This window comes from Gavia stellata, chromosome 15, assembly GCF_030936135.1.
Source record: "Gavia stellata isolate bGavSte3 chromosome 15, bGavSte3.hap2, whole genome shotgun sequence".
In the NCBI taxonomy this organism is placed as follows: domain Eukaryota; kingdom Metazoa; phylum Chordata; class Aves; order Gaviiformes; family Gaviidae; genus Gavia; species Gavia stellata.
In genome coordinates, this window is record NC_082608.1 from 8883014 (window position 1) to 8908016 (window position 25003).

Below are 25003 nucleotides of genomic sequence, written 5' to 3' on the forward strand. Positions count from 1 at the left end.
TAAAGATATAGTTGGGATTAAATTGTCTAATTTTGCAAGAGCAAAATGTTTTAGAGCGTTTTGGCATGTCCCGGCACCTGTGAGAGTGTGGTGTGATGGGCTGAGACTGGCTGGAGCTACAGCCTTAGATAACATGTATTACTCAGTACTCTTAAGTAACTTTATATGCATTCTTGACTCCTTCCAAACTATAAACACTAATTTTGTTATTTCTTTCTCTCCAAGTCTTTATTATGACTTGGATATAGTGAGATATTTTTGTGCACCTAGTTTTAAATGTTGTTCCAAAGCAGTGTCCATTTCTGGGGGGACAGCCAGACAGACGACTGTTTCCCCTATTTTGCCAAGTTCTTTCACATGTTGCTGACAAACGCTAACATTTCCTGGAAAAAAAAAATTATGTTGCTTCATATTAATTTTTGTCAAAGGGGCTCGTACATTAAGAATTACTTTGCTTTCTTTCCAATAACAAAATTAGAGGAGTGGTGCGCATGCCACTTTCTGTTCTTTGTTGAACAACTTCATCTCCTCAGGATTGAATTTTTCTTTTACAGTGTTCATGGTTAATATAACAAGAACTCTCAACCCAAAATTTAGTCACACAAGTGGCTTTCTTTAATTAGTGTTTTCCCCTTCATTTGTTAGCATATGAAGGTTTGATGCCGTATGAACTTTCTAAATATGTAACATTATCTAATTCCAAGCTGTGCAATCAGGTTTTGTAGGTTCTGTTTTAACAATGAGATAGTTGGAACTAGTCGTTTTCAGCATAAACTACAACAGGAGTTTCAGTGCTACTTCTTGTTTAGTGTGTGTGTGGGGTGTCTCATTTTGTATTTAATACAATTTTTTTTTCCTGCTTGGATTCCAGTTAGTACATTTGATATAGTCTTTCCATTTAAGATAGATAGACCGTACTGTTGGATCAGATGCAGCCTGGAAGTCTTTATGCAGTTTGCTGGCATGCTGTGTTTAAATGCTTTTATTGCAGTGGAGGTGTAAATATGGATTCTTCGGAAGGATATAAACGGACGTAAAGTCAGAATTGATTTAGTGTGAAGGAGAGCGTTATAAGGGTTTCTTGAATCACAAAAAGGGTTTCTTGAACTTGGAATCATCTGTAAAAGCTCTTTACATCTGTTTTTTGAAGTTGTGATTCACATTTTCTAAAAGCAGCTGACACTGATTCTTTTAATAATGCGTAATTATCATAGTAATTTATGATAATTGTCTCTGTCATGACCATCTCATTGAACACCGAAAGGCAGAGAGTGACAAAAGAATTCTAATCATTTTATTACTTCAGAAGATAAATTTAAGATAATCAGCTTTCAAACAAACCTTTACATAGTTTGAATATCAAACTCAGTTGTAAAGGTTGTAGTCTTCTTGCCTGCCCCAGAAGGGTATTGTTTTGAGCACTACCATAACGGGGCTTTTTCCTCCTTATTTTCTTACTGTTCTTTAGGACTTCAAATGAAAGGCTCATGACAAAGGAGAATGAGAACTGTGCAAAGCCATGAGGGAGAGATGTGAGCAAGCTATGTGTATGGTGAAATAAAAAGCATATAAAGCTTCATTAGGATGTACTGTATTGTATTAAACAAGAGATGCCTCATACTTATTTGGACTTTAAATCAACAGCAGAGAAAAACTATTTGGCTTTTATTGTACTATGTTGAAGATATTTTTTTCCTCACCTTTTGGAATGGAACTGGGAAAACTGCACCGACAAAAGGTCTGTAATAATACAGGGACCATGGCTAGTTTAGAATGTGTATTCTCAAGAAAGAACAGTAGGTTCTCAAGGCATGAGGACTTTGTGGTATATGAAGTCTCTTGCTTTTATGTAGCATCAGGTTCAAAATTATGAAAGTAAGACTGTTCTCGCTGTCTTAGCCTGCATAGTTAGCTTATATTTATTTGCCAGAAAACAATTTATTTTTATTTAACACAACTGTAATAAGTTCTAATAATGTCTGTCATCTCAAAAAAAAAAAAAAGTTGATTCAATTTTTGTTTTTAAAGGAGCAGAAGTAAGATTACACTGCAGCAGAAATACATAGCTGTTTAAGAAGATTTGGATCATATGCCCACCGAAAGCTGTTTTGCTTTTCATAACTACAACTGCATCTTGCTGTATTACAAACCAGTTTTGAATTGAGTGATCATGGTACTTGTCATTTCCCCAGGTTCCATTTTTCTTTCAAAGACCATGTTGGAAAATACATTGTACAAGTGTGTGTAATGAGTTTAATAACCCTTGAACTTGTTTGCAAAATACCACTTTTCTGGCATCTTCTTCTATGTTTTTAAAGAAATTCGAAGATTTGGATTGAGTATTTTTTGCCTATGTTTACTCATGCTAAGTAACTTATATGCATGTTTGCTTTAGAAGCATATCTCTGATACATCTTGGCTTGGGAAGAAGTTCACTATTTATGTAGCATTTTTTCTTAAACTGTGAAAGAACTTCATAATTCACTAGCAGTCTTTTCTTGAAAAAAAAAATAATCAGTTTGGTAGGGGAGGGTTACATTCTGACTTTTCTCTGATGTAGGGCCTGCTGCCTATTTGCCTATTCAGCCTAGTTACTTTATATATTTTTCTCTTTAATTATGGACAGATGTAGGTGATAAGTTAGTTATCAGACAGAATTGACCGATTCAAGATTAGAGTTTAAAATGGAAGGATGTTTATTCAAATTGAGATTGAAACCAAGCATGAAGATGAGAAGAGTTAGCATTGTAGGTCCAAGGTAAGTTTGTTGTTAGTGAGATTGAGCTCTTCTGTGAGCAACTGCTGTGGGGTTTTTTTTGTGTGGTCTTCAAGACCAGTAGAGTTGTTCCAAAGTTTTGTATTTCAGCGGGTGCTTCTAAGGTGGGAATCACATAAGGATTAAGAATAAATTATTTTCTTTCAAAACTGGAAAAGCTGCTGTATCAGTTTGTTGGTTTCACATAGTGCCTTTGAAAAAGCTTCAGAGATACAGGAAAACATTGTATTTTTCATTATTACAGATGAGGACAGTTTAAAATGGCAATGGATAGTGAAACAGATTCTGCTTTAGCTTTATGCTTAGGGCTGCTTTTTGGGGAGGTTTTTTTTCTTCTTGGGCTTTTTGAACAAAGACTGATGCAAGATTTGCATTTAAATAAATTACTGTACAGTTTTAACCAGTATTCTAGGTGGGTTTTATCCTTATTCTTTTTTATTTTTGTCAAAAACTGCTGCAGTTTATTTGTAGAATGTGTGTTACCCTTTTTTGACAATCTCTGATTTTTCTTCAGAAAATTGCTTTTAATCAAATAATCTCAACAGGAAAAGATGGATCCATACATCGTAAAATTTGCATTAGAAATAGAGACTAGAGAAGAAATAAGAGAAAATGGTATGATAGAGATGAAGAATGTTGGGCTTAACTTCTTTTGATCGCTACTTTTCTGTAATACAGTATTTAACTAATTGTGGGTTTTCTTAAACTACACTGCTACAACTCAGAAGCTATCCTTGTTTCATTGATGTCCTATTTCCAGCTACATTCTCATTGTTGGTTCTTCACTTGATGCCTTTTAAGTTTAAAATTTGTTTTGCCTGCTCTACAGTACAAACATGTACCGAACCCTTTCTTTTGATGAAAAATGCTACCAGTTACGAAGTTCTTCAGTGAGGCAGATTTATGAAGTGCCCATTATCATGTATACTGTAAATGTTACAAATGTTTGTTGGAAGGTTAGATGCTTTAATTGTTCCAGCTTTCTTTTGCTATGTTCTTCTTGGTCATTCTGTTAGTCAGCAATAATGGGTACAATTCTCATTCACAGTATATAAAACATATTAATTTTAATTACGTCTAAATAAATACCTAATTTTCAAAAATAATCTTTTCCTATGTGCTAAGCACATAATAGGTAAAATACTTGCAGCTGTACTTTAATCATCCAGTAAGACAAGTAAATGTCAGGAAGTAGTTTCTGTGTCTATCAGGTACCATGTCAAAAGCAACATGAACTATTTAATTACTTTTTTAAAGTGAACATGAAATACATGGAAAACTCTACACTTAGGAGCCACATGAAGACGTTTTAAAGGAAGTGCTTTTATTCTGCTTTCTCATACCTGCTGTTGAAGCTGGTAGTTTTTCTGTGCTCAACTGCGAAGGCAGTTCTGCAACATGTTAAACACTTATAAATATACTTATGTGGTTGAAGCTTATCCTTTCCTTTCCCTGCCTCTATATTTCTACTTTCTCCAATGTGTTGGTGCTCATTCTTACCTGATTCCACACTGAGCCATTCTAGAGCTGAATCAGCTGATGAGAGCCAAGCACTGCTGAGGAGGAGGGAAGGAAATGGAAGTTATTTTAGACAGCTCAGCATCCTCAATTACCTCACCATGTGGTCACCTTTTAGTTGAACCCCACAGCCTATATCACTTCAAAATAAGTGTCATACTGTAAAGCCATAGTTTTGTAGAGCCATATAAAAGGGATTTTATTAAAATGCTAATTTTAAAATACTAACTGATTTAAGGAATTGAAAATTTACAAGAACACATGAACTTAGCTTAAAATTTAGTTTGACATCTATGCTTAAGTCAAATGTAATTGTACTAATTTATTGGACTAATAGGTTTATATCTAATTTCTTTGTTGTGTTTAAATTCAGCTGAGCACCAAGTGTTTTAAAAAAAAAAAAACCACAAAAAATAACCCCAGTAAAACATAAAACCACAACCAAAAAACCACTGCCAAAAACCAGTCCAGTATCCATAAGATGGCTATCTCTATCTGAAAAACTTTTGGAGGGCAGATACAGCAATAATTTGAGATCTAGATGAGCTTAAGAATGGCTCCACAGACTCCTTGTCTTCAGGATTTTATTTGACAAAATTTATTTTTAAAATAAACTTTTTTCTTAAAACTGTGCTGTAAATTTCCAACAGATTTTTCTCTTATCTTACGAATTTAATTTTTAACTATTGGATTCTTAAATATATGTTACACAGATTTGAAGAGAAATTGCAACTGAAAACATGAGCCTATAATAAAAGTTACATAAATGGACCTGTAGGTTCTGGTCCAAGGAACTGGGGAAACTGTGTTCTTCTAATATGGAATATGTATCATATTATTTTCAGTTGCAGGGGCAAGGGTATGTTGTTTAATGCATATTTACCTTCTATTCATTCTTTGATTGTACTGAATGATTTTAATCAAATCTTACTCTTAAACTTGTAATTTATCTAGAACACCTGCATCTGCAAGGTGGTGGCTTCATATCTAATCATGTGAAAGTTCCATCCTTCTTACTGCCCTATAGTTTCATTATTCTTCAAAGCTACATAGGTTGTTCTTGTCAATGTACTGCAGCATTACTGAACATTAATTAGCAAAAATATCAAACTGAGTTATCAGCATAACAAGATGAATGTTTGCAATTTAAGTAGAATCAAACATTTTGTATTCTCCTCTGCTCCACAGCATAATTTAAAATGAGAACGTCCTTGTCCCTTTCTAACTAACATAGAGCAAGAAAAGAAGTTAGTATTTGAAGATTCTTTGTCCTCATGCGTTACTGAAAATCTTCTAAAATTACTTTAGACTGAAACTTCTGTAGAAATGTGATTAGATGATTAGGGCTTAATTTAAATTTGTTATTTCACAAAGCACCTACATCTCTGCAACTTAATTCTGTTCTAGCAAAGCCTTCAACACTTCCATAGTTGATAATTTGCAAATTAAACAGTTTCTCCCATTTTATGTTTAGAAAAAGCCTGCACTCTAAATAGTCAAACCAGCAAAAATTAAAGTGAGTAACATGTTTAAATTGTTGTTCTTGAATGATGCAGAAGGAAACAAACAGCTTCAAAAACTGGTGCTGATTTCAGACTGGTCAAGTTCAACAGTTGCTATGTTAATTTCTCTACTCAGTGGTAATTTCCTTTCCCATCTCTTTAGATGTGAACTTACTGGATTTCTACCACCTAGGCTACCCGCGTCCTAAATAGTTTATCCTTGATAACAGAGCTGCCATGATAATTTGGGAGGGATTTAGTGGTGAGGTAGAATAATTTGAGGCAGATGGGATGTAGGAAGCCACTAAAGGTGACTGTTGGCTTTATCACTTGGAGATATTTGGGGAAGTCTGATATTTTCATCACTCCTCCTCCCCCTTATAATCCTACTTTCCATCTCCTGACTTCCTTTTCTAATAAGGGAGGGACCTAGAAAACTTAACTATACATAGACAGATAGATAGATACACACACACTGAAAGGAGGTTCAGTTTCATAAAAATGTAATTTGGCAGGGTAAGAAAGCATTTCTTATAGTACGGGTAAAGTATGATGGAACGTTTAGGCTGTAGTCAGTAGTGTATTTGGAAATGAATAAGAGATTCAGTGACTTTGGCAGATGATCTAGTTTTTACATATTAACTAAGGAGACTTTGTCAAGCAACTTTAAAAAATCCACTTAAAATATTGATACCAAGCTCCACAGAACTATGTGGGCTAAGGAGCAATTAGGGAAGACGGATTTTTTTATTACAGGGTGAGCTTTGATTTCATAGCCTGGAAAAGCAGCTTCCCTGAAATTTCCCTGGGCTGGGGCATATCTTCTCTGTAGCAAGTCAAGTTTGGTTATAATCAGGACTTGCAGCAGTAGTCATTAATGCAGCAATTCTAGCTGCTGCTTTTTGGCTGCTTACATTCAACTACTTCTCTGTTCTTCCTTCTCAGGCCATACAAGGTAACTTGTGGTGGCTTATCTCTTAGTAGGAGGGCAGTGTATTTCTGAATATGCTAGGCAGGGCTGCAAGGTCAAAATGTTAACATAGAGGTTTCTCCTGGAGTAGATAAGAAGCAGTAAATTAACATTATTTTTTTTTCCATTATAAGCTCTGTGTGTCAGAATTCTAGATGCAAATAGACATTGCTTGTTTAAACATTAAAAGGTCATTATTCTACTAAAGCTTTTGGAAATGCATGGATTAAAGGCGCTTGAAGAACACTTTTGAAAACCTGTAAATTACTCAGGTTTGCCTAATTCTGTAAGCCTGGAATTTAGTAGCCATTGTGTTAGTCAACTTTCCAGTGTTGTTTTTTTATCTTTTCATATAGGTTAACATATTACATGTGAACTCATGACTCCTCTCAAAGTCTTGCTGGCAGCACAGGAGTTTAAAACTAGTTTAGAAAATTAAGTAAGTTTTTGTGTGGTAGATTTGTGATGGTAGATTGATATAAAAGCTAATTTTCTTCCAAACTAAACACAGGGATTGAGTAAATTACTAAGCACTTACTCTTCTAAATACATCGTCAGAATTATTGTCAGAAATAAAATCTAAAACTTTTTCTATATTATGGGTCAAGATGGAAATGCATCAACAAAGACAATCTTCAAACAGAAGACTCAAGTTAGATGATTAGGTTAAGGATTTTGAAAAGGTCTAGTTTATCTTACCTAATTTTTCACATTTAAAAAAATAATAAATTATTCACAGTTGATTATCTCTTGAAAACGGGGTTTCTGATTTTGCAAATACAAAGCTGATAGTCTTTTTTTCTCTTTGACAGATGGGGATGGACAAAGTGAACATTTATTACCAGTCTGTGAAGATACAACATGTCAAAAAAGTGCCATCTACTTAACTAAGCTAGGATTGGATCAGGTATTGTGAGCTTGGAATTGCAAAGACAAAGGAAAATACTGTGCTTTGTGAACTAGTAGGAAACAGGAAAATTATTTTTCAGGAATGAAAAATGAAACTTCCTCACCTGTAATTATTGCATATAAGAGACTTATTTACTTATTTATTACCTATCTAAAAAAAAGTGTTTGGTGGAAGAAGTTGCATATCTACAATTCCATATAATGGATAATTCTACTAAAGAAAATTATGGATGTTTTTGATGAGTCGCTTTCTTGATTGCAAAACACTGCATTCTAAGCACCATGACTGTCCTAGCACAAGATGATAAACAAGGTTTGTGTTGAGTTGGAAACAGTTCTAATTAATTCAAATAAGCTTCTTCAGTTTAAGTTAGGGAGTTATTTTATAGTTAAAATATATATATATTAAAAAAAGTATCTATATACACACACCCATATGTCAAGTTGAACCAGTCAATACCTCTTACCCCTTATTTTTACTGTGTCTTTGATTGTTATTAATTAAGTTAAGTATATTTCCAAATGGTCCATGAAGACTTCTTTAGGCTATGTATCTTCAGGATTGGGTTTCTATTAAACTATTTCAACTTCGTTTGTTCACAACACTACTTGTTTTGAGAGACATGGCCGTAATTCATGTAATAGATTACTATGTGTTAATTTATTTTAAAATGTGTGCTAATATTTTTTAAGTATTTAAAATGCCCTGCTTTATTATAAATTTACAGCTTACCATGAATTAACCTAATGTTTGTTTGATGCCCTAATAAATGTTTTTACTGAATTCATATTTAGGAATGTGAACCTAAAGGCCAAGGTGATCTATAGAGTACTTGCTTATAGCTGACAGCAAAACCCACTGTAGTGTACTTACAGAAAGTTGTAATGTATGCCATACATGTTTCTAACCAGGTTATGAATTACTGAGTATTCCTTTACTGACAAATTAAAAGTAGAATTTTTTTGTGAAAGTAGTACACTCGCTGAACTATAGTTCAGAATTTATAGGTGAACGTACTGTATGCTCAAGGAACAGTACATACTTTGATAAGGTGCTTCTTGTTGCAGTCTGCAGCCCAAGTTTATGGTGTAGATTTCTCATTTAAAGAATCAGAATTTCTAGATAGGCTATAGCATACATTCTACTAGTGCGAAAATCACTCTGTATTGGAAAGGAAAGCATGTAGTTACCAGTTAGTTAAGGAAGTATAACCAGTACAGAATATACCATCAGTGTAAGAAAGAGTAAGTAACTCTAAATTTGGTAATGTATCTCTTTCAGCCTTCTAATCTTGGCATCTCTGTTCTTAGAAATGCATGTTTTCCTTTGCACATGGTGTTTGGTTGTTTGTGGGTTGGTTGTTTTGTGTGTTTTGGGGGTTTTTTTTGTTTATTTTTTTACGTTAATTCCCTGTGAACACAGAATGGAGGCCATGGATTATAGTGTTGCTGTATACACAGTGTTACAGTAGAGTTTGATTTACAGGTCATAGCCTTTGTATAAAGCAAGTGGATGCTCCATTCATGATACTTGTATTGTTTTCTGGTCACGGGAGAACACAGACTTTTGATAAGCATGTTACACTGGTGATATTGTTGTAATGGGCTGCTTACACTGCTGAGTTGTTGGGGTGCTCTTATGTCAAAAGACGACTGCTTTTTAGCTCTAATTTTAGTTCCTTACTCTTGATAAAATAGGAAGTAAAAGACATTTGAGGTTTTTCTGCTCAAGTAAATTTGAGACAAGTGTTCTCAATGAAAGTAATTTCACTGTAGAAAATCAACGACACAAATAGCATGTACCATTGAGAGATCAAAGCTGTTACTTAACAGTAGCAGATGACTGGGCAGTGTGCTAAAGAAAAGTTTTATTATCTGTTGTTCATGGTACATTTCTAGAAGGAAGTGATGCAGTAGTGGCAGAGGAAGGTGTGGGTCAATTTGCATAATATCCGAATTTTGCCAAAGTAGAGTCTTTTATTGTAACCTGCTCTGAAGTAACATTGCACATAGACAGTTTTTCTGTTCCTTCATTATTTCCTTTTTTGACAGAGGTCAACTATTCAATTACTAATACATCAGATTTTTAACATACCACTTTTGATACTTATCAGTATATTTAATTTTTATACTTAATTTAGCAATTTCATTGTGTAATTTCAATTTTAAAATAATTTCCAAGATGATGACACTTGAGTTAAAAATTAGCAGCCAAGTATTGTAATTTTATTTTTAAAAGTAAGAATCAAACAGATTCTCATCCTGCTAGAAAAAAGAATTAAAAAGTATTAAGGGTTACCTAGAAACTTTAAAGCAATTTTCACTGCATATTTTTAGAATTACTTTTTAATTAAAAATGACAGTATCAAATGGCATGCAATAATGACTTGTTCTGGCCTAAGCTTTTTAAAGAATTATATCTAGAATACTCTTTTCTTCCACTGTTACACTCATGTAGAAGTGATGAAGCTTTTTCTTCTAAAGCATTTTATCTTTTCCGTTCTGAACAGTGGGAAATATCAGTATCTTCACTATTCATATGTCTGCAGTTTTTCCCATGTATTGCATGTTTCTTTCAGGTAGAAATCTATTCAAGCACGTTACGTCCCATATTTATTTGGAAGTGAAATGTTTTAGTTTCATTGAATTTGGTCATTGTGAGATCAGATGGCCCAGCTTCTGAGCTTTGACTAAATAAGTTAATCTTCAAGAGAAATTTTAAACTTAAACTTTATGGCAACAGACTAGGATCCATTCCTTTGGTTTATTTAATCACTTTACAATTTGAGGGAAATAATAACGAGCCCTTGTGGTGCAGAATGTGGTTCAACAAGGGGATGGTATCCCTTGTGGAACAGGTAGGTAATTATGGGGAATCCATGGGAAACTGAGAGACTGCAAGTCTATTACTGAAAACGTAGAAGATGCTATATATCTATTATCTTGGTTCAGTTTTTGCTGTAGGGTTTTGTGGGGTGTTTTTCAGTAAAGAGTATAGCTAAGAATTCTGGTTTCCAGATTTTTTTTTTAAAAAACCTTACTGATCTCACATCTGAAAGATCACAAACTAGATGACTGTCTTACAAAAAATACTTTGCCTACGGTAACTGGACCTAGTTCTGTCCCTCCTGCTTGCTTGTTGTGACATTTGATGAAACCAAATGAAAAACAGTTAACGCAGTTCCATGGTAGTGTATGATGGATTGGGATGAAATACATAACAGTCAGAAATACGCATCTGTAGAATTTGTGGTTCTAAAAACTATGCTGTAAAAAGGCATGCAATGGCATGTCAGGCTTTGGAGTTGTTCTGGTAAGATCTTGTTTGATGTCTGTCAGTCTACAGTATATTTCTCATTATGTCTTTGGCACAGCTGGATGGCTACTGGAAAGCCAAGCAGCTCTAGGAGAATTATTTCAAGGATGATCTTTCACCATAGGTTTTAACTAATTTGATGATTTAATCTTTGTAAGTATTAGAAATTTTCTTCTTTTGGATGATGGAGCAAAAGTGAAGGCCAACAAAATACATGAGTGACTTAAGGAGATACAGACAAACTAAAATTTTAACAGAATGTGCATGTTTCCATAGCAACAGAATAATTGCTGTCAGATCTGAAGGAGAATTCCATATGTTGTTTCAGATTGTGGCAGGTGTCAGGACACCTCAGACCTCTTTAAATTCACCTGCAATAGCTACAGACTGATCTGGTAGCTGATATAGAGCTCTCATGTAGATTCTGAAAAATAGACTGAGTTGTCCCTGAAACTTGTTTTAAAGTCCCTGGTACTCTTTATTGTAGAAACTCTAGATATTATTATATTCTTAGAGATGACTAATCTTTCTTTTAATTTTGCCACGTATTCAGTATGATTTTTCATTTGTTTCCTGAGGCAAACAGTATTATTTCAGTCCCTTCATTTGAGAGTTTCTTTGTGGGCTTGATGATTCTTATAAACTTTCTCTGTACAATAGAAAGGTTATAGCTTTATTCCTCTTAAAAATCTATCAGCTCTGGTGTAGAATACAGCAATGCATCCTACAGCAAATCACAGGTCTTTGTGGTGTCATTCTCTAGGCTAGAGAGGTATATCTGACAGCATTGATTATCAGCTGCAGTTGGTCACTGTTAGAAGTTTTTCCTCGTTCCTCTGTAACAGTTTAAAGCCAGGGGAGGGGGCTTGCAGCTGCTGTAATTTCCAGACATCTCAGATTCTACAAGATCTTCTCATAATTTCTAAGTTGCTCGTCTTTCTCAAAGCAGCTATGGAGCTGTGAGCCACATTCCAGCATCAAAAATATGACTTTTACTGCTTTGGTTACTTTTTTTCGATGTTGCTAAATCAGTGTTGGGGATTGTCATATTCCAGGCTTTGAACACCGTAAGTTAATGGTGTAATGTATTTAGTAATTTACTTAGTTTATTTTTATGCAATAGTGGTTACCCAACTGTATGTGAAATTCAGGTGACCTTTGTACACACTGAAAGCCTAATGCATTCTGAAAGCACTGGATTTATTTTTTTATGTGCAGCTGAACTACAATGCACATGTACAGCAGAGGGGGAGCCCCCAGGGAAAAGGACTTCTGTTGTTGTGCCCAGTTCTTTCACGCCACTCTCGATACTCATCTTTCTATAGGATGGGATAGTGTTTGTCATAGAAAGGAGGAGAAAACCTGGCATTTCCAGAAAAGGTATTAGCCAAGAGTGGGCTACCAATTTCCAAATGCTTTCTGACTCACAGGTGGCTCCTTGCCTGTGTTAGGTGGCCTGGAAGTGGGCAGCTGGCTGGATGGGGTTTTTTGTGCTTCATAGGTTTCTGGCCATAGTTTAAAAATTGAGATGTGTTAATCCCACGGTTTTGGCTCAAAGACCTGTTAACAAGCTCTAGAGCAAGAGAACTACCTTTCTTAATGTATAGAAGAATGTGGACTCTGAAAGAAATGAGCCTTTTTCAAGTTAAGTGGGATCAGTACAACTAGTTTTAAATTTTTCTCAAGTACCCAAGATCTTTTTCAAAATGAAAAGGATGCTGTTTTCACAGGGCAATAAAGCATTCTCTCTTCTACTTGTTGAAAAACAAGTATTTGGAGAGTTTGAAAACTAATTTTCAAGCACTTAAATAAAGGTATTTTCCTTATTTTAGTCTACAAAATCATTAATTGAAGGAGTAAAAATATCTATATAAATGTTTTAAGTAATGATATTAGTGGTGCTATGCAATGGAATTTAACAGAAGGGGAAGAAGTAAATCTTTGATTTCCCTAACTGAATTTTATGTGTTCATTTAATTTTTTTGAGATATTCTCATTCCACTTTTCAATCTGCTTTTTCATCTGAGCTAGGTAACAGAAATCATATGATCAGAAAACAGCAAAAAATAGCTTTGTGTGTCCTGATTATACCCACCTATTTCTATCTTAGAGTACAAGGAAAAAAAATTAGTTTTAGTCTTTTTCCTATTAAGTTAGTAACAGCAAACATGAAACTTCAAGTAATTGTCTGGATTGTCAAATACAAAAGAAGTAAGAGATTTATATTATTGACAAACGTATCTTCATTTTTTTGTATTCTATACTGACGTATATGTCCTGAGGCACATGAACAATTACTTCTGCATTACATTACACAATACTGCTGTTTAGAATAGAAACATACAGAATGAGTTTCACCAAAAGTGTGGATTACTCTGAATTTAAACTGTCGGAGTAAGTTACGTATGGTACTAGAATGTGCTCTGGTTACCTACTGAACAAAAGTGATATTTTTGAAATGTTCTACAACCGCTGTTACAAAAAGTCCCACAACTGAGACGGATGAATCTTACTCTGTAGCATGCTTGGTAGCAATACGTGATGTTTCTGTTTTGCTCACCTATTGTTTTATATTTCTGCATTTCATTGTAGACCTTATAATTCAAAAATTGCTTTCTATGAATCACTCTGAGTAGAGTAAAAACAGAATACAGATTCAGATTTGCACCTAAAACTTCATTTTTAATTTTGGTTTTTTTAAAATAGTGTTACCATACATGGGAACATTTAGAAAGTATATGATGGGTATAATTGGATTTCATTGCAATGACTGCGTGAATGATACCATGTAAAGTAAAAACTATATTATATTTCATGGTTCTGATTTCAATCAGTGTTTTTCAAAATTACAGTATTTTGCAATGATACTGTTTTATCTGTCTTCTGCATGACAAATAAGTGCTAAGAAATCTAATCCTTTGAAAAATTTCCCTCAGGTTAAGAGTCTCTCTCTTATTTTCTGTTTTTTCCTTAGGTGGTGTTTTTTGGGGGTTTTTTCCAAACCTTCAGCAGCTAACAGTAACTTGATAGGCATGCATACGTTGGGCGGGAGGCGAGGGTCAAAGTACGTTTAATTTCAACTTTGAGTTTTCATCAAGAGTGTTGTAGATCATGGTTGCAGTTCAAATGTCATCACTTACTTAGTGCGTGTCTGCCTGTGTATACGGAGTATCTGGCAGAACTGTTCCAGGCTTCTAAGCCATCTGTGATATCCAAAGTTGACCTTAGTGCACTTTTTTAATAATTTTGGGGGCTTCTCTAATATGAACGTGGTTGTATGTAACCTCAAGGGACCAGTCCCTGTGTCGCACGCAATTGCCATGTGGCAGCAATGTTGTTGATTACTGGATTGTGTTGGTGAGGGAGTCTCTCCACAGCACAAAATTATGCTGTCAGGGATCTCATTCTGTTTCCTGAAATAGCTAAATTAAGGCTTGGATGAGAGACATTTTAAGACGCTGTTAAGTGCTTTAGATGTTGGTGATAGTGATCCTTTAAGATGGCACCCTTCTGTCCTTTTGAAGGCGTTGTTAGTTAGTTCACATATAAAATTACTCCTGGCTTTAAAAATGGCACTGAATTTTCTGTAGTATTGAAATGTTAACTCTGGTACTTCAGCTTTATACCAACTTGTGAAATTACTTTGATTTTAATTAAGATAAATTCCTATTTAGCACCTCTGCAGCACTTTGTGGAAAGTAAGTGCAGATAGATACATTCTATTTTTTGTCCTGGAGAAATTATACTTTGCATTTCTTTTGTACTTTCAATTTGATACTTTAATCTTAATTTCTCATCAAACAGTTCAGTATCTGATGCTGTTGGGGAGATAGGAGGGGAATTGAAGCTCTTGAACTTCTAAATATCCATGAATAATAGAATCATTCAAGCTGAAATGAACCTTACGAGATCCAGCCTCCTGCTTTAAGCAGAGTCAACACTGAATTCAGACCATGCTGTGTAGAGCTTTGTCCAGTCAAACTTTGAAAACCCCCAAGGACAAAGTTTGTGCAACTTCTCTGGGCCTCTTTCCTAGTTCAATTATCATCATCATAGTGAATCTTTGTTTGTTTATCTCTAAACAAGGTTGGAACCTCCCTTGTGTCAGTCTGTGACCATTGTCTCTTGTTCTTCTGCCATGTATCTCAGTAGAGAGCCTGGCTCCATCTTCTCAGTTATCTCCTTGCAGGTATCAGAAGGCCACTGTTAGGTCCCCCCTAAATCTTCTGTTCTCAAGGCTGAACAAGCCCTGTGCCCTCAGCTTGTCCTTTGAGTAAATATTCAACGCCTGACCATCTTGGTGACCCTTCCCTAAACACACTCAATATTCTCAAATCTTTCTTGAACCGTGGGGCGCAGAACGGGACACAGGATCCAGATGCAGACTAACAAGTGCTGAATAAAGAGAAATAATAACTCGCCTCAATCAGCAGGAGCAGAGGCAGCAGTTACAGTGCAGTATGCTGTTTGCTGTCATAGCTGCCACACTCTGCTGTAGCTTACTGTTTACCAGGACCCACACATCTTTTTTAGGAGAGCTGCTACCCATCTGGTCAGTCTCCAGCCTGTACCATTGCAGGGGTTTACTCTCCTATGCAGAACTTCTTTGTTGATTTGTTATGAGGTCCCTCTTTGCCCATTCTTGTCTTTTTAGGTCCCCTCTGAATGGCTATCCTGTCCTGAAGCCTATTGATTGTATTCCCCACTTTCGTGTTGTCCACAAATGTAGTGAGGGTGCATCCTTCCTCCAGCTTTAATGCTGCCTATTGTTTGCAATGCCAAGAAAAACAAATGGACTCAGGATCTCAAGGCCCTGATGGTTTGGGCTTACCTGCACTTAAGGATTAGTACAGATTCCAGGCAAGCCTGAATTTCAGTGAAGTTGTTCCTGAATATCTCCATACACTGGACACATTCCAAAACACAGGTCCTTTATTCTTACAACCTTATCTATTTTTTTTCTGTTCTGGAATAATTCAGTGCATAGAAAAGACTTAAAATTATTTTTTTTTTCATTTGGTGACATAGTTAGGAAATAAGGATTATTCCTCTTTGGAAATTTGTAAATGGTTAAGAATCCTGATGCAGTGAGGAAATGTCAGCTGTTTTAAATAGGATTAGGTTGTTTAAGTAAATAAAATGGATTTCCTTACCTAACTGTTCTTTTTTTGTTTTATTTTACAGTGGATTCCAGTCTTGCAAGACTTCAAAAATAAAGACACACTCTGGGGCTTTGTACCATATCAAAATGACAAATCTTCAACGGAAATTTCATTTCCCATTACACTTCATATTGGAGATTACAATATGGATGGCTACCCAGATGCTCTTGCTATACTAAAGAACACATCTGGAAGGTAGAGTATATGTAAACCTAGAAATAAAGACAATCAAATGCATGTTCAATCATCAGTCATACAAATTTTACTAATTTTAGTGCATCTCGTTCATTTTATCAAGTGAACAAGACTTTTGATTTCTGCTAAATGTTTCCCTGTTAAAAAGGTATGCATTTACATGGTATATTCAAAACGCATAATTGTATAGGCTCAGACTGTGACTCTCGGTGGGGAATTGCACCGAGGAGTGGAGTATGAAGTACCATTTTAGGCGCTCCTTCTGGATCACAGGAGCTGATTATCTCTCCCTTTCCTTTCCCAAATCATCATTTGTAAAATCCTGACTCCAGCTTTCAGTGTTGGCTAGTAACACCAGACTGCTGAGAGCTGGGGAACCTGTTCCGTTCTGTCACATGGAGTGACCGCTGATTGGTCACTGCTGAAAAATGCAATAGTGTTTTGCCCCTTTTAAGAACAAGGAATTTTAGATATGCTTAATAACTTACCAGTGATTTTATATTGTCCAAATGTAACTGAAATAAACAAACTTCCCACCCCTAAAAACAAAAGTTTCTAACCTTTCCTATTAAATTTGTCAGTATAATCTTTCTCCTTTTTTTTTCTTCATTACTTGCTTTCCCAATACTTTGTATTGCTACCATCTGGTGTTAGGTGGGCGAGGGCATGTAGTGATGCTTATGGGGAGACTATTGTACATTGAGGAGTTAGTGATCCATATAACAGTTGACCTGAGTAGGTGCATGCCTGTGCTGTTCTGCACATATCACTTGGCTGCAGGATAAACTTAGCCAGCGAATTGTAACGGAGAACCCTGTAGGCAGTTCTCACTTGGCACCTGGTGATGATACAACTGGCATGTCCTTGTCTTTACCTTGAAGTGAAGCAGCATGTTTTCATGTGAACATCCTTTTGCTTGACAGTAGAAATGATGAATAGACTTGTTTACTTCTAAGAAAAACTTAAAAGAGCTCTAGAGACCATAACGCCAGATGCCAGTGAACCTCACTACAGACAGGATATGCACAGCATGCTGTGGCCTGACTAGAGGTCTGCCTGATGCTGCACAACTTGGCTTTTCCAGCACCTGAAGAGATGTAATATCATCTGTGCTATCCCCTTTTTCCTCCTCATACATCACTTATAAAAGGTATTTTAATCAATACCTTATGGAGTCTCAACATCATCTTTACTGGGATCTATGACAAATACTTGCACTAGTGCATTACAAGGCAAAATAAGTCTGTCTTACGGGTGTATTTATTATTTTCCTCTGTATGGTATTTTGGATGAGCTTGGGTGCAGGTTCATAGTTTGAATTAATAGTAAGGAAAAGAACTGAGGCGCTCACTTTGGTGCTTAAAACAGTACATAGACAGAATTTAGATGCTGAAGTCAAAGTAGTCAATTCAGATCCTCTAGTGGTTGCCTAAACATGAGTCACCCACTGACATTTTTGTGTTAGAGTTCTTCAGATCCTGACACATACCTAAAAATGACCCAGTTTGAAGAGTTTCGTGCTTGTATTCAGCCTACGTGATGTGATTCAGAGTCAAGGCAGTGAGCAGCTGAGCTCTGTCTCTGTACCTCTAAGCCTTAAAATAACTAGCACAGCAGCTGTTTATATTCAGATATGGCAGAAGAGAAGGAGGTAATGCTGTTACTGCCCAGACTTATATAGGCAAAGTTAAAGCATTCGAGCCTTGAATGTCAGGTTTTTTACTCATGGCCTTGCTCAGTTGGGGTTTGCAAATTCTGTTCAGCAGTCATTGAATGAAGACTGTAAACAGTCCAGAGAGCAGACTAAAACCGAAGTCTTTCCCTTTCCATTGAAATACCATGACATCTAAACTATAAAGTTGTTCTTGTCTTTGTTTTTACTTAAGCCCCACAAATCTTGTGTTTTGAGCTGTACTATAGCTGTACATCTAGTGTGTATCCTGATGGCTAGTACACTTCAGAAGGACTTCGTGAAGATTTAGGGAATTCAGAAGTTTATTTGAAGTTATTTTATCTTTTAAGATTCTTAGGAGCCTCTCTTCTTTGGCTGATATATAATTACAGCAATGCAATATTATGTAAAATATTTAAATAGTTTATAAGTAGTTAACTCCTATAAAAGCCCAGGAAGTTACCTATGTCTTGTTACAATGAATTACTGTGATACACTTTTATCTTTATTCTCCTTGCTTCTGAAACTGTTTATTCAATTGGGTGCATCTTAAAGTTATTTTGAAACTTGACTTCAAAGTTGAGTGACACGGGAAGGCATAAGGACTGAAGGTACTGGCAGATGATTTGACAGGTTATTGAAAGGGAAGTTTCAGAGAGCTGAAGAAGTCTGGCAAAAAAAAGAGTAAGTAAACTAAGAATTAAGAAATACATTGCATGTTAACACTGTGTATTTCCAGTATTTGTAGAAAAGTAATGGAAACAGACTCTTCGTACCTTGGGATGGGAATGAAAGTCACATTTTTTGCACCCAGTATGAAATGTCACTTTCAGAGTAATATTAATTCATTGTTTCTGAGAGACTTAAGCAAATACTTCCTTTTAAAATGTGTAACTGGGTCATAGAGTGGAAAGAATTAAAACAGTGTGGGAATTAAATTAAAAGCTCTTCTTAAATTAGAGCAAATTAAAGTGAAAACCTTATTTAATTGATTTTAAACACTTCTGGATCAAGCTGTTTATTTCTTTCTCTGAAGCCTTTCATGCTACATCTACAGATCTAATTTCAGTGATTGATTACTGTGATTAAATGATAACAGCATTTTTGTAAACTCTTGACCTCAATCTGTGCTATAGTCTAGGAAGCCTAGCTTCTAGTTGCTGTCTGTAACTTAAAGGAGGCAGAAACCATTTTATTCATCTGAAAATATACTGATATGTGATAATGGAAGAATACGATTAAAATCAGTTATATGCTTTCATCATAATGCTGGAAAGCACTTTCAGATCAAGTCCTTAAAAATACCTACAAAACACTGAAATAAAGACATGATAGTTAAGAATAACTTTGGTTTACTGTCCTTCCAGGTGAGTAAGTCAGGAAAAATTATTAATAGATTCAAGTATCCTCAGAACTGCTGTAAGTCCACACTGTTTCATCTCCTGCCATAGCCTTTTGATTTTAAATAAAAGTGTGTAATACTCTGACAGCATGGAGACATGCCTTATTAACAGCACCACCAACAAAAAGGAATCTCACTTATGGTTGCAAGTGTGGTGGGGGCTTGAACCCAGAGACTCAATAAATTCCAACAGGTGAAGATGCTGAATTCACAGTTGATTCTTACATAGTCCATTATGAATTATTTTAACTTCTGACTTGAGTCAAAACCTGCACATTAGAATTCCAGACCACAGATTTTTCTTCAGGCCAGATACATACCTGAATTTTTCTTCCCTCTAGTTATGACTGTATCAGAAATTGCATATGTATCTAGAATAATAATAGGTAAAAGGATTCATCAGTAGTTATTCATAGGTTCATCTCTACTTGCTCTCTTATCTAAATGTATTTTTTTTACATGCTGGTTTTAAATTGACTCTGGTAACGTTGAAACTGTAAGTACTGTATGTGAGTCTATAAACACCTATCTTTCTCCCACCTAATTACATGAAACAAATTTTGCTTAACAACTTGTTTCCAAGTTAGATGCTAATAATTGGCATCTTGCATTGCAAATATGTAATCTAAGGAAGCATTTTTTTTTCAATGATACTTTTATTCAAAGGGAATGTTTTTCACTGCTATAGTAATGGTAAGGTTGGGAACACAGTATCTCTCTCTCTGACGTTGGTGATAAATAACAGTAAAGACTGAAGCTTGGAGACAACAAACAACAGATACAGACAGTTGAATGAAAAACTTTGAGTATAATACACTTCTGGAAAGTTTTCCAGGTATTCATGCTCAGTTTTAAATTAATGTATATGAATTAATCCTTTATATGGGTCTACTTGAAAGGACTCTTATTTGACCAAATTATCTCTTCCTAAATCATAGTTAGTTGTCATTTGTCAGAAGTAAGGTTGGATAAAGGACTTTTAAATGTAGGATAGATGAGCACCCTGTAATTGAGCAAATCTAAAAAATAGAGGCAAATCCAATTATTCTGAATGTCTGGAGAAAGATATTAGTCATTTAGATGCCCCTGTATAACTGTAAATGAACTAGCCTAAAACTGACAGAATGAGAGATGTTTGAAATTAAGCAGTAAATATTTAATTCTAATTGCGAAGTAGTACGTTAAAACTGTGACAAGTCTTCAGTCTATCATCTTTGGTGTTAACCCTTGCTTACAGTAATTCAGCCTTACTTACATTTAGCTTTGCTACATAGATGACCTTCGCTCAGAAGGTTCCAAATTGTAGGCAACTCTATTGAGCATCATTCGTAAGCTGTTTGGGTTAAAGTTTTGCAGGTAGTACACAATCTAGGTGCCTCTGTGTATACATTGGTGTGAATACCTAAATATTAAAAGTGTTGCAAGTAGCAAGTTAAGGCTGATATGCTAGTCTTAGTTCAGACTTCTTTTGCTCTGCGGCTTCTCAGTGTTTCAGCTGAATTGTTCGATATTGACTGTTACACATTTGTGTAGCACTTCAGCATTGATTTTAAGTTTTTACCATTGTAACAGTGTCTTTGTGTTTTCCCATAGGCTTTCAGGGACATTGTTTTGTCATTTTAAGGATGCTGATGATTTTCATTGTTAGAGGGAGATCTTTTTCTGATGGTGTGAATCTTCAAAATTTTCTTCAAAATTTGCTTCAAAATAATAGGAAGGTCATAAGCTTGCTCTTGGTAATTGTAGTATGTAGCAGAAATAAAACATTGAGGTAGATACTGTGATTCTAGTGATGGTTGTGTATTAAAGCCCTAAATAACCTAAGGACTCAACTGGCAGCTCATAGGCCAAACTCAGACCTCAGGAGTACTTCTAAGAAAGAATTGAACAGCTGAGGCGGCAGCAAACAGCTGATTTCTCTTCCCTCTGCAAACAGTAAAGTTCTGCAACTGTCCCTGTTGCTGCACCCTTTGAAAAGAGTAGCTCATACACTAAGATTTCCTGCTCCCATGCTGAGATGTAGCATATGGGAGCTCCCATATCAGCACAGCCCTGGGAGTGGACTGGGACTGAGAAGGATCAAGGAAGATATAATATAGCTAACAATTACTAAGACATATATATACACACACACACACTTATATATAGTTTCTTGCTTCCATTAGTGTTCATTATTATGTAACAAAAATCTAAAATCCTTTGTTAATGTTTTATTTCAGTGTTTATTTTTTATCTTGTATTGAGTCAAGTGGAAATCGCTTGACTGTGCATATGAAAAAAAGATTAAGTTTGTGCACGTTATAATATGTGCAGCCTTCAGTGGAACTCGGAACGCAGCTCACCTTGAAAACTAGGTGGAAGTTTAAAGCACTAAGACTGTTTATATACACAGATGGGAGGAAGGCTGCAAATACATTGATTCCCAGTCCCCCATATTTTTGGGGCAGACCTGAAGACTGTCCCCCACCATCAAATGAGCACTTTTTGTTTTTTCCTCTGTTCAGAAGTTGCTGTGTGAGTGAATTTGTTTACTTTTTAGAGGTAGCAATTTCAAAATTGTTTCTAGGTGTTGTAGATAATTCCTACATATTCATTATAAAGTCCTTATCTAGTATACTATCAAGAGGTAATGGTCTGAAAATACTTGAGGAAAAGGAAAGTCATGTTCACTCACTTTCAGTCAAAAAAGGAGGAAATGCTTAGACATAAGTATCAGAAATCAGTATTTTCAGCGGAAACTACTAATATTTGAAGAGTGTATTTTAGTTGGCTAATGCTCTTCAAATACTAATGACAGGATAAATAATTCAAAATTTTGGCCAGAAATGTGAAGAAAGTTAAGAATAAAATTTCATCATTTTGGAGGTAAAGGTGAGTTTATAACTTAGTTCCTTGCTATAAATACTACCCATTTTTTAAAAAGGAAAAAACCAAGATGGTGGTGTTGAAGACACCTGAGTGATATTCTCAAGTTAAAGCATTTTTTAGAAGCTATGTACCTAAAGAGTTATTAAATCTTCTCATTGTGCTTTTCAAAGATGGTATAAGAGGAATTTGATGCTGGTATAGAAGTCAAAATCATTTGAAGACATCAGTAAAATAAATGCCAAGGAATTGCCTTGGAAATTGACAGGAAAGAAGATTCAGCTTTAATTATAAAACTACTAATAGCTAGCTTATAAACAGGGGGAAAAAAAAAATCTGTATGCTTCCAGTGAAGTGATGCTTTTCTGTAAATTCCATTTTAAAAAAACCCCAAAACTTAAAAGAAGTCTAATATTGCAGTTCACATTTCAACCTTGTTTTAGCCCATCTTTCTCACCAATAGTAATAGTTTTCATTAGCTTTAGAATGTCATTGGTTTTTTTTGTTGCCATGCAAGTTCTTAATTTTTTTTATGGTAAGCAATAACACTAACTCTTTAAGAAAAATTTAAAAATCAGATTTCAACTATATATGACCCACTAGTGAATCTAAACCTATGTGTGTGTACTTGGAGCTAACATTTGCTGTAGCTTAACGTTTATATGTAACATCTTTGAGTTGTTAATTTTACTAGGCAAGCTTATATTTGTGTTGCAAAAGGGACTGTATGGATATAAATCAGTAGTAGTATGAAATGAAATTTTGTCTTGCCTATTATTATTTAAGATATTAAGATAAAAATTAGTAGACTTTCAGCTATATTCTGATTAGGGATTCTCCAGACCTCTGCTGCTCTGCCACAAGTGACACTACATCTATGAATTTATTTATTTTTTTCTCTCTAGAATATAGCTCTCCTATAGTGTACTTCTCAGTCTTCAGCATCTGTTTAGGGTTTGGGAATGTTTTTTTTTTCCTTCCTCTTGTTTGTCTTGTGTTTCTCTTGTTGATACAGAAGGTCAAAGGAAAGTGGCATTTCCCTGCTCAGTGCCACTTCGATTAATACCTTCCTTTTTTCACAGTGCAGTTGGTGTTATGTTATTGTTTGTCCAGTTTGTGATGTTTTGAAAGTCATTAAATGCACACTATCAAGGAAAGGAAATAAAAAAAGTTCCTGTGGTAAATAAACTTCTTGTGTCTATCCATTCACAAGGCTTATAGTTTAGACTTGAACAATACTCTGTACGTAGAGTATAATGCAAGCTTGACAATCTTCTGTCTTTTAAATATTTATCATCTAATAATTTCTGGCAGTTTAGAAAATGTGAATTGAAAGAAAGCATCTTTGTAAAAATTCCTCCAAATTTAAAAAAAAAAAGTGTATGTCAAGATGACAAAAAAGAGAAATTGAAACAATTTGCTTAGCTCATGTTGTCACCTTACCTTACAGTTGGTTAATCTGATACGATACTTAAGTACTATATGAAATGAATGTGAGCACTTAACAATTTCAAGTTATGATTATGAATTCTCAGATACAGGCAGTACATATGTCTTAAATATTGCAGATCACCTTATTCCATTTTGGCTGGAAATTAATTCAATATACTCATGCTTCTAACAGTGAAATAGTAAAAAGTGGGTTGTTCATATTAAGCTTCAATCAAATGCAGGCATACGGCAGAAAAATAAAGGCCTAACTTGTGGTTTTTTCACAGAAGCTCAAGAAATGTGATTATAAGGTTTGAAGTGTTTAAGTATCCCATTTTACTTTTGACACATCTTACAGAGAGCAAAGTCCTACATTATTCCCATTGCAGGTTCTGAAATATTAACCTGGCAACAGGCAAGGAAACTGATTTACTTTGGTGTCAGAAATGTGTTTTTTCTCAGGGTAAATGTTTTGCCCTTCTCTAACTCTTTCTGAAATGGATGGAGCAGAAATATTAATATTGTGGGATATGATTCTTATGAGTAGCAAATTATCTGAAATATACCATAGAAACAAAGAAAAATAAAAACTTTCCTAAGGAGAAATGCTTGTGTGCGTGCTTGTGTGCGACTGCATCCTGGAGGCATTGGATGCCGTTAAGATACAGAAAAATACCTTGTTGTCACCCTCTGAAACAGCAGTATGTTCAAGGTCATAACGAAGCAGTGGTTTTGGTTATTGCCCTGGGCTCTGACACGCTTAGCTAGCTTTACAGAACATTGTCTGCTCTATCTCCTGGCTCTGCGCTCAGAAAAAGAGGAGGAAACTTCATCTGTTCCCATTGCTAAAACAGTGATGGATTCTGGCAGGCTCCCAGGATACAGACCTGCCAAAGAAACAGACTCCCAGTTGGTAAAGTCTGAAGGTTTTCACTGTTCCAGTGAGAGTGGCAATGTTACAGTATCAGAGACAGCATATAATGCTATTAGTCATCAGCGTGCATGTATGAACCTTGTGTCTCCCAATGACCAATGGGCTTGTATTAGATAAATTCTTTAGAAGGGAGATTTTGCTATACCAGACCTGGTACTCTGGTGTGTTTGTTTGTTTTTTGTTTCAGTATTACAGCCTATCTTTATGTCTGTATTTGTTGTATGTCGGCAAATGTCCAGTTTGGTTTGTCTTGTCCTGTTTTTACTGTGCTAGTAGGTTGGGGTTTGTGTTTTCTATTTTGCTTTGAAACAATGGGAAAATACCAACAGAGATTTGGTTTAATCTTAAATT

General features: G+C 35.3%; 1 protein-coding gene across 1 annotated transcript in view; it reads left to right on the plus strand.

Annotated features, from left to right (window-relative positions):
- ITFG1 (integrin alpha FG-GAP repeat containing 1) overlaps positions 1-25003 on the plus strand; it is an 87292-nt gene that overhangs the window by 33641 nt on the left and 28648 nt on the right. Inside the window, exons 9-10 of the mRNA XM_059824734.1 lie at positions 7579-7673; positions 16176-16348. Of these exons, the coding sequence (XP_059680717.1) occupies positions 7579-7673; positions 16176-16348 (268 nt within the window). The remainder of the gene's footprint in view (positions 1-7578; positions 7674-16175; positions 16349-25003) is intronic.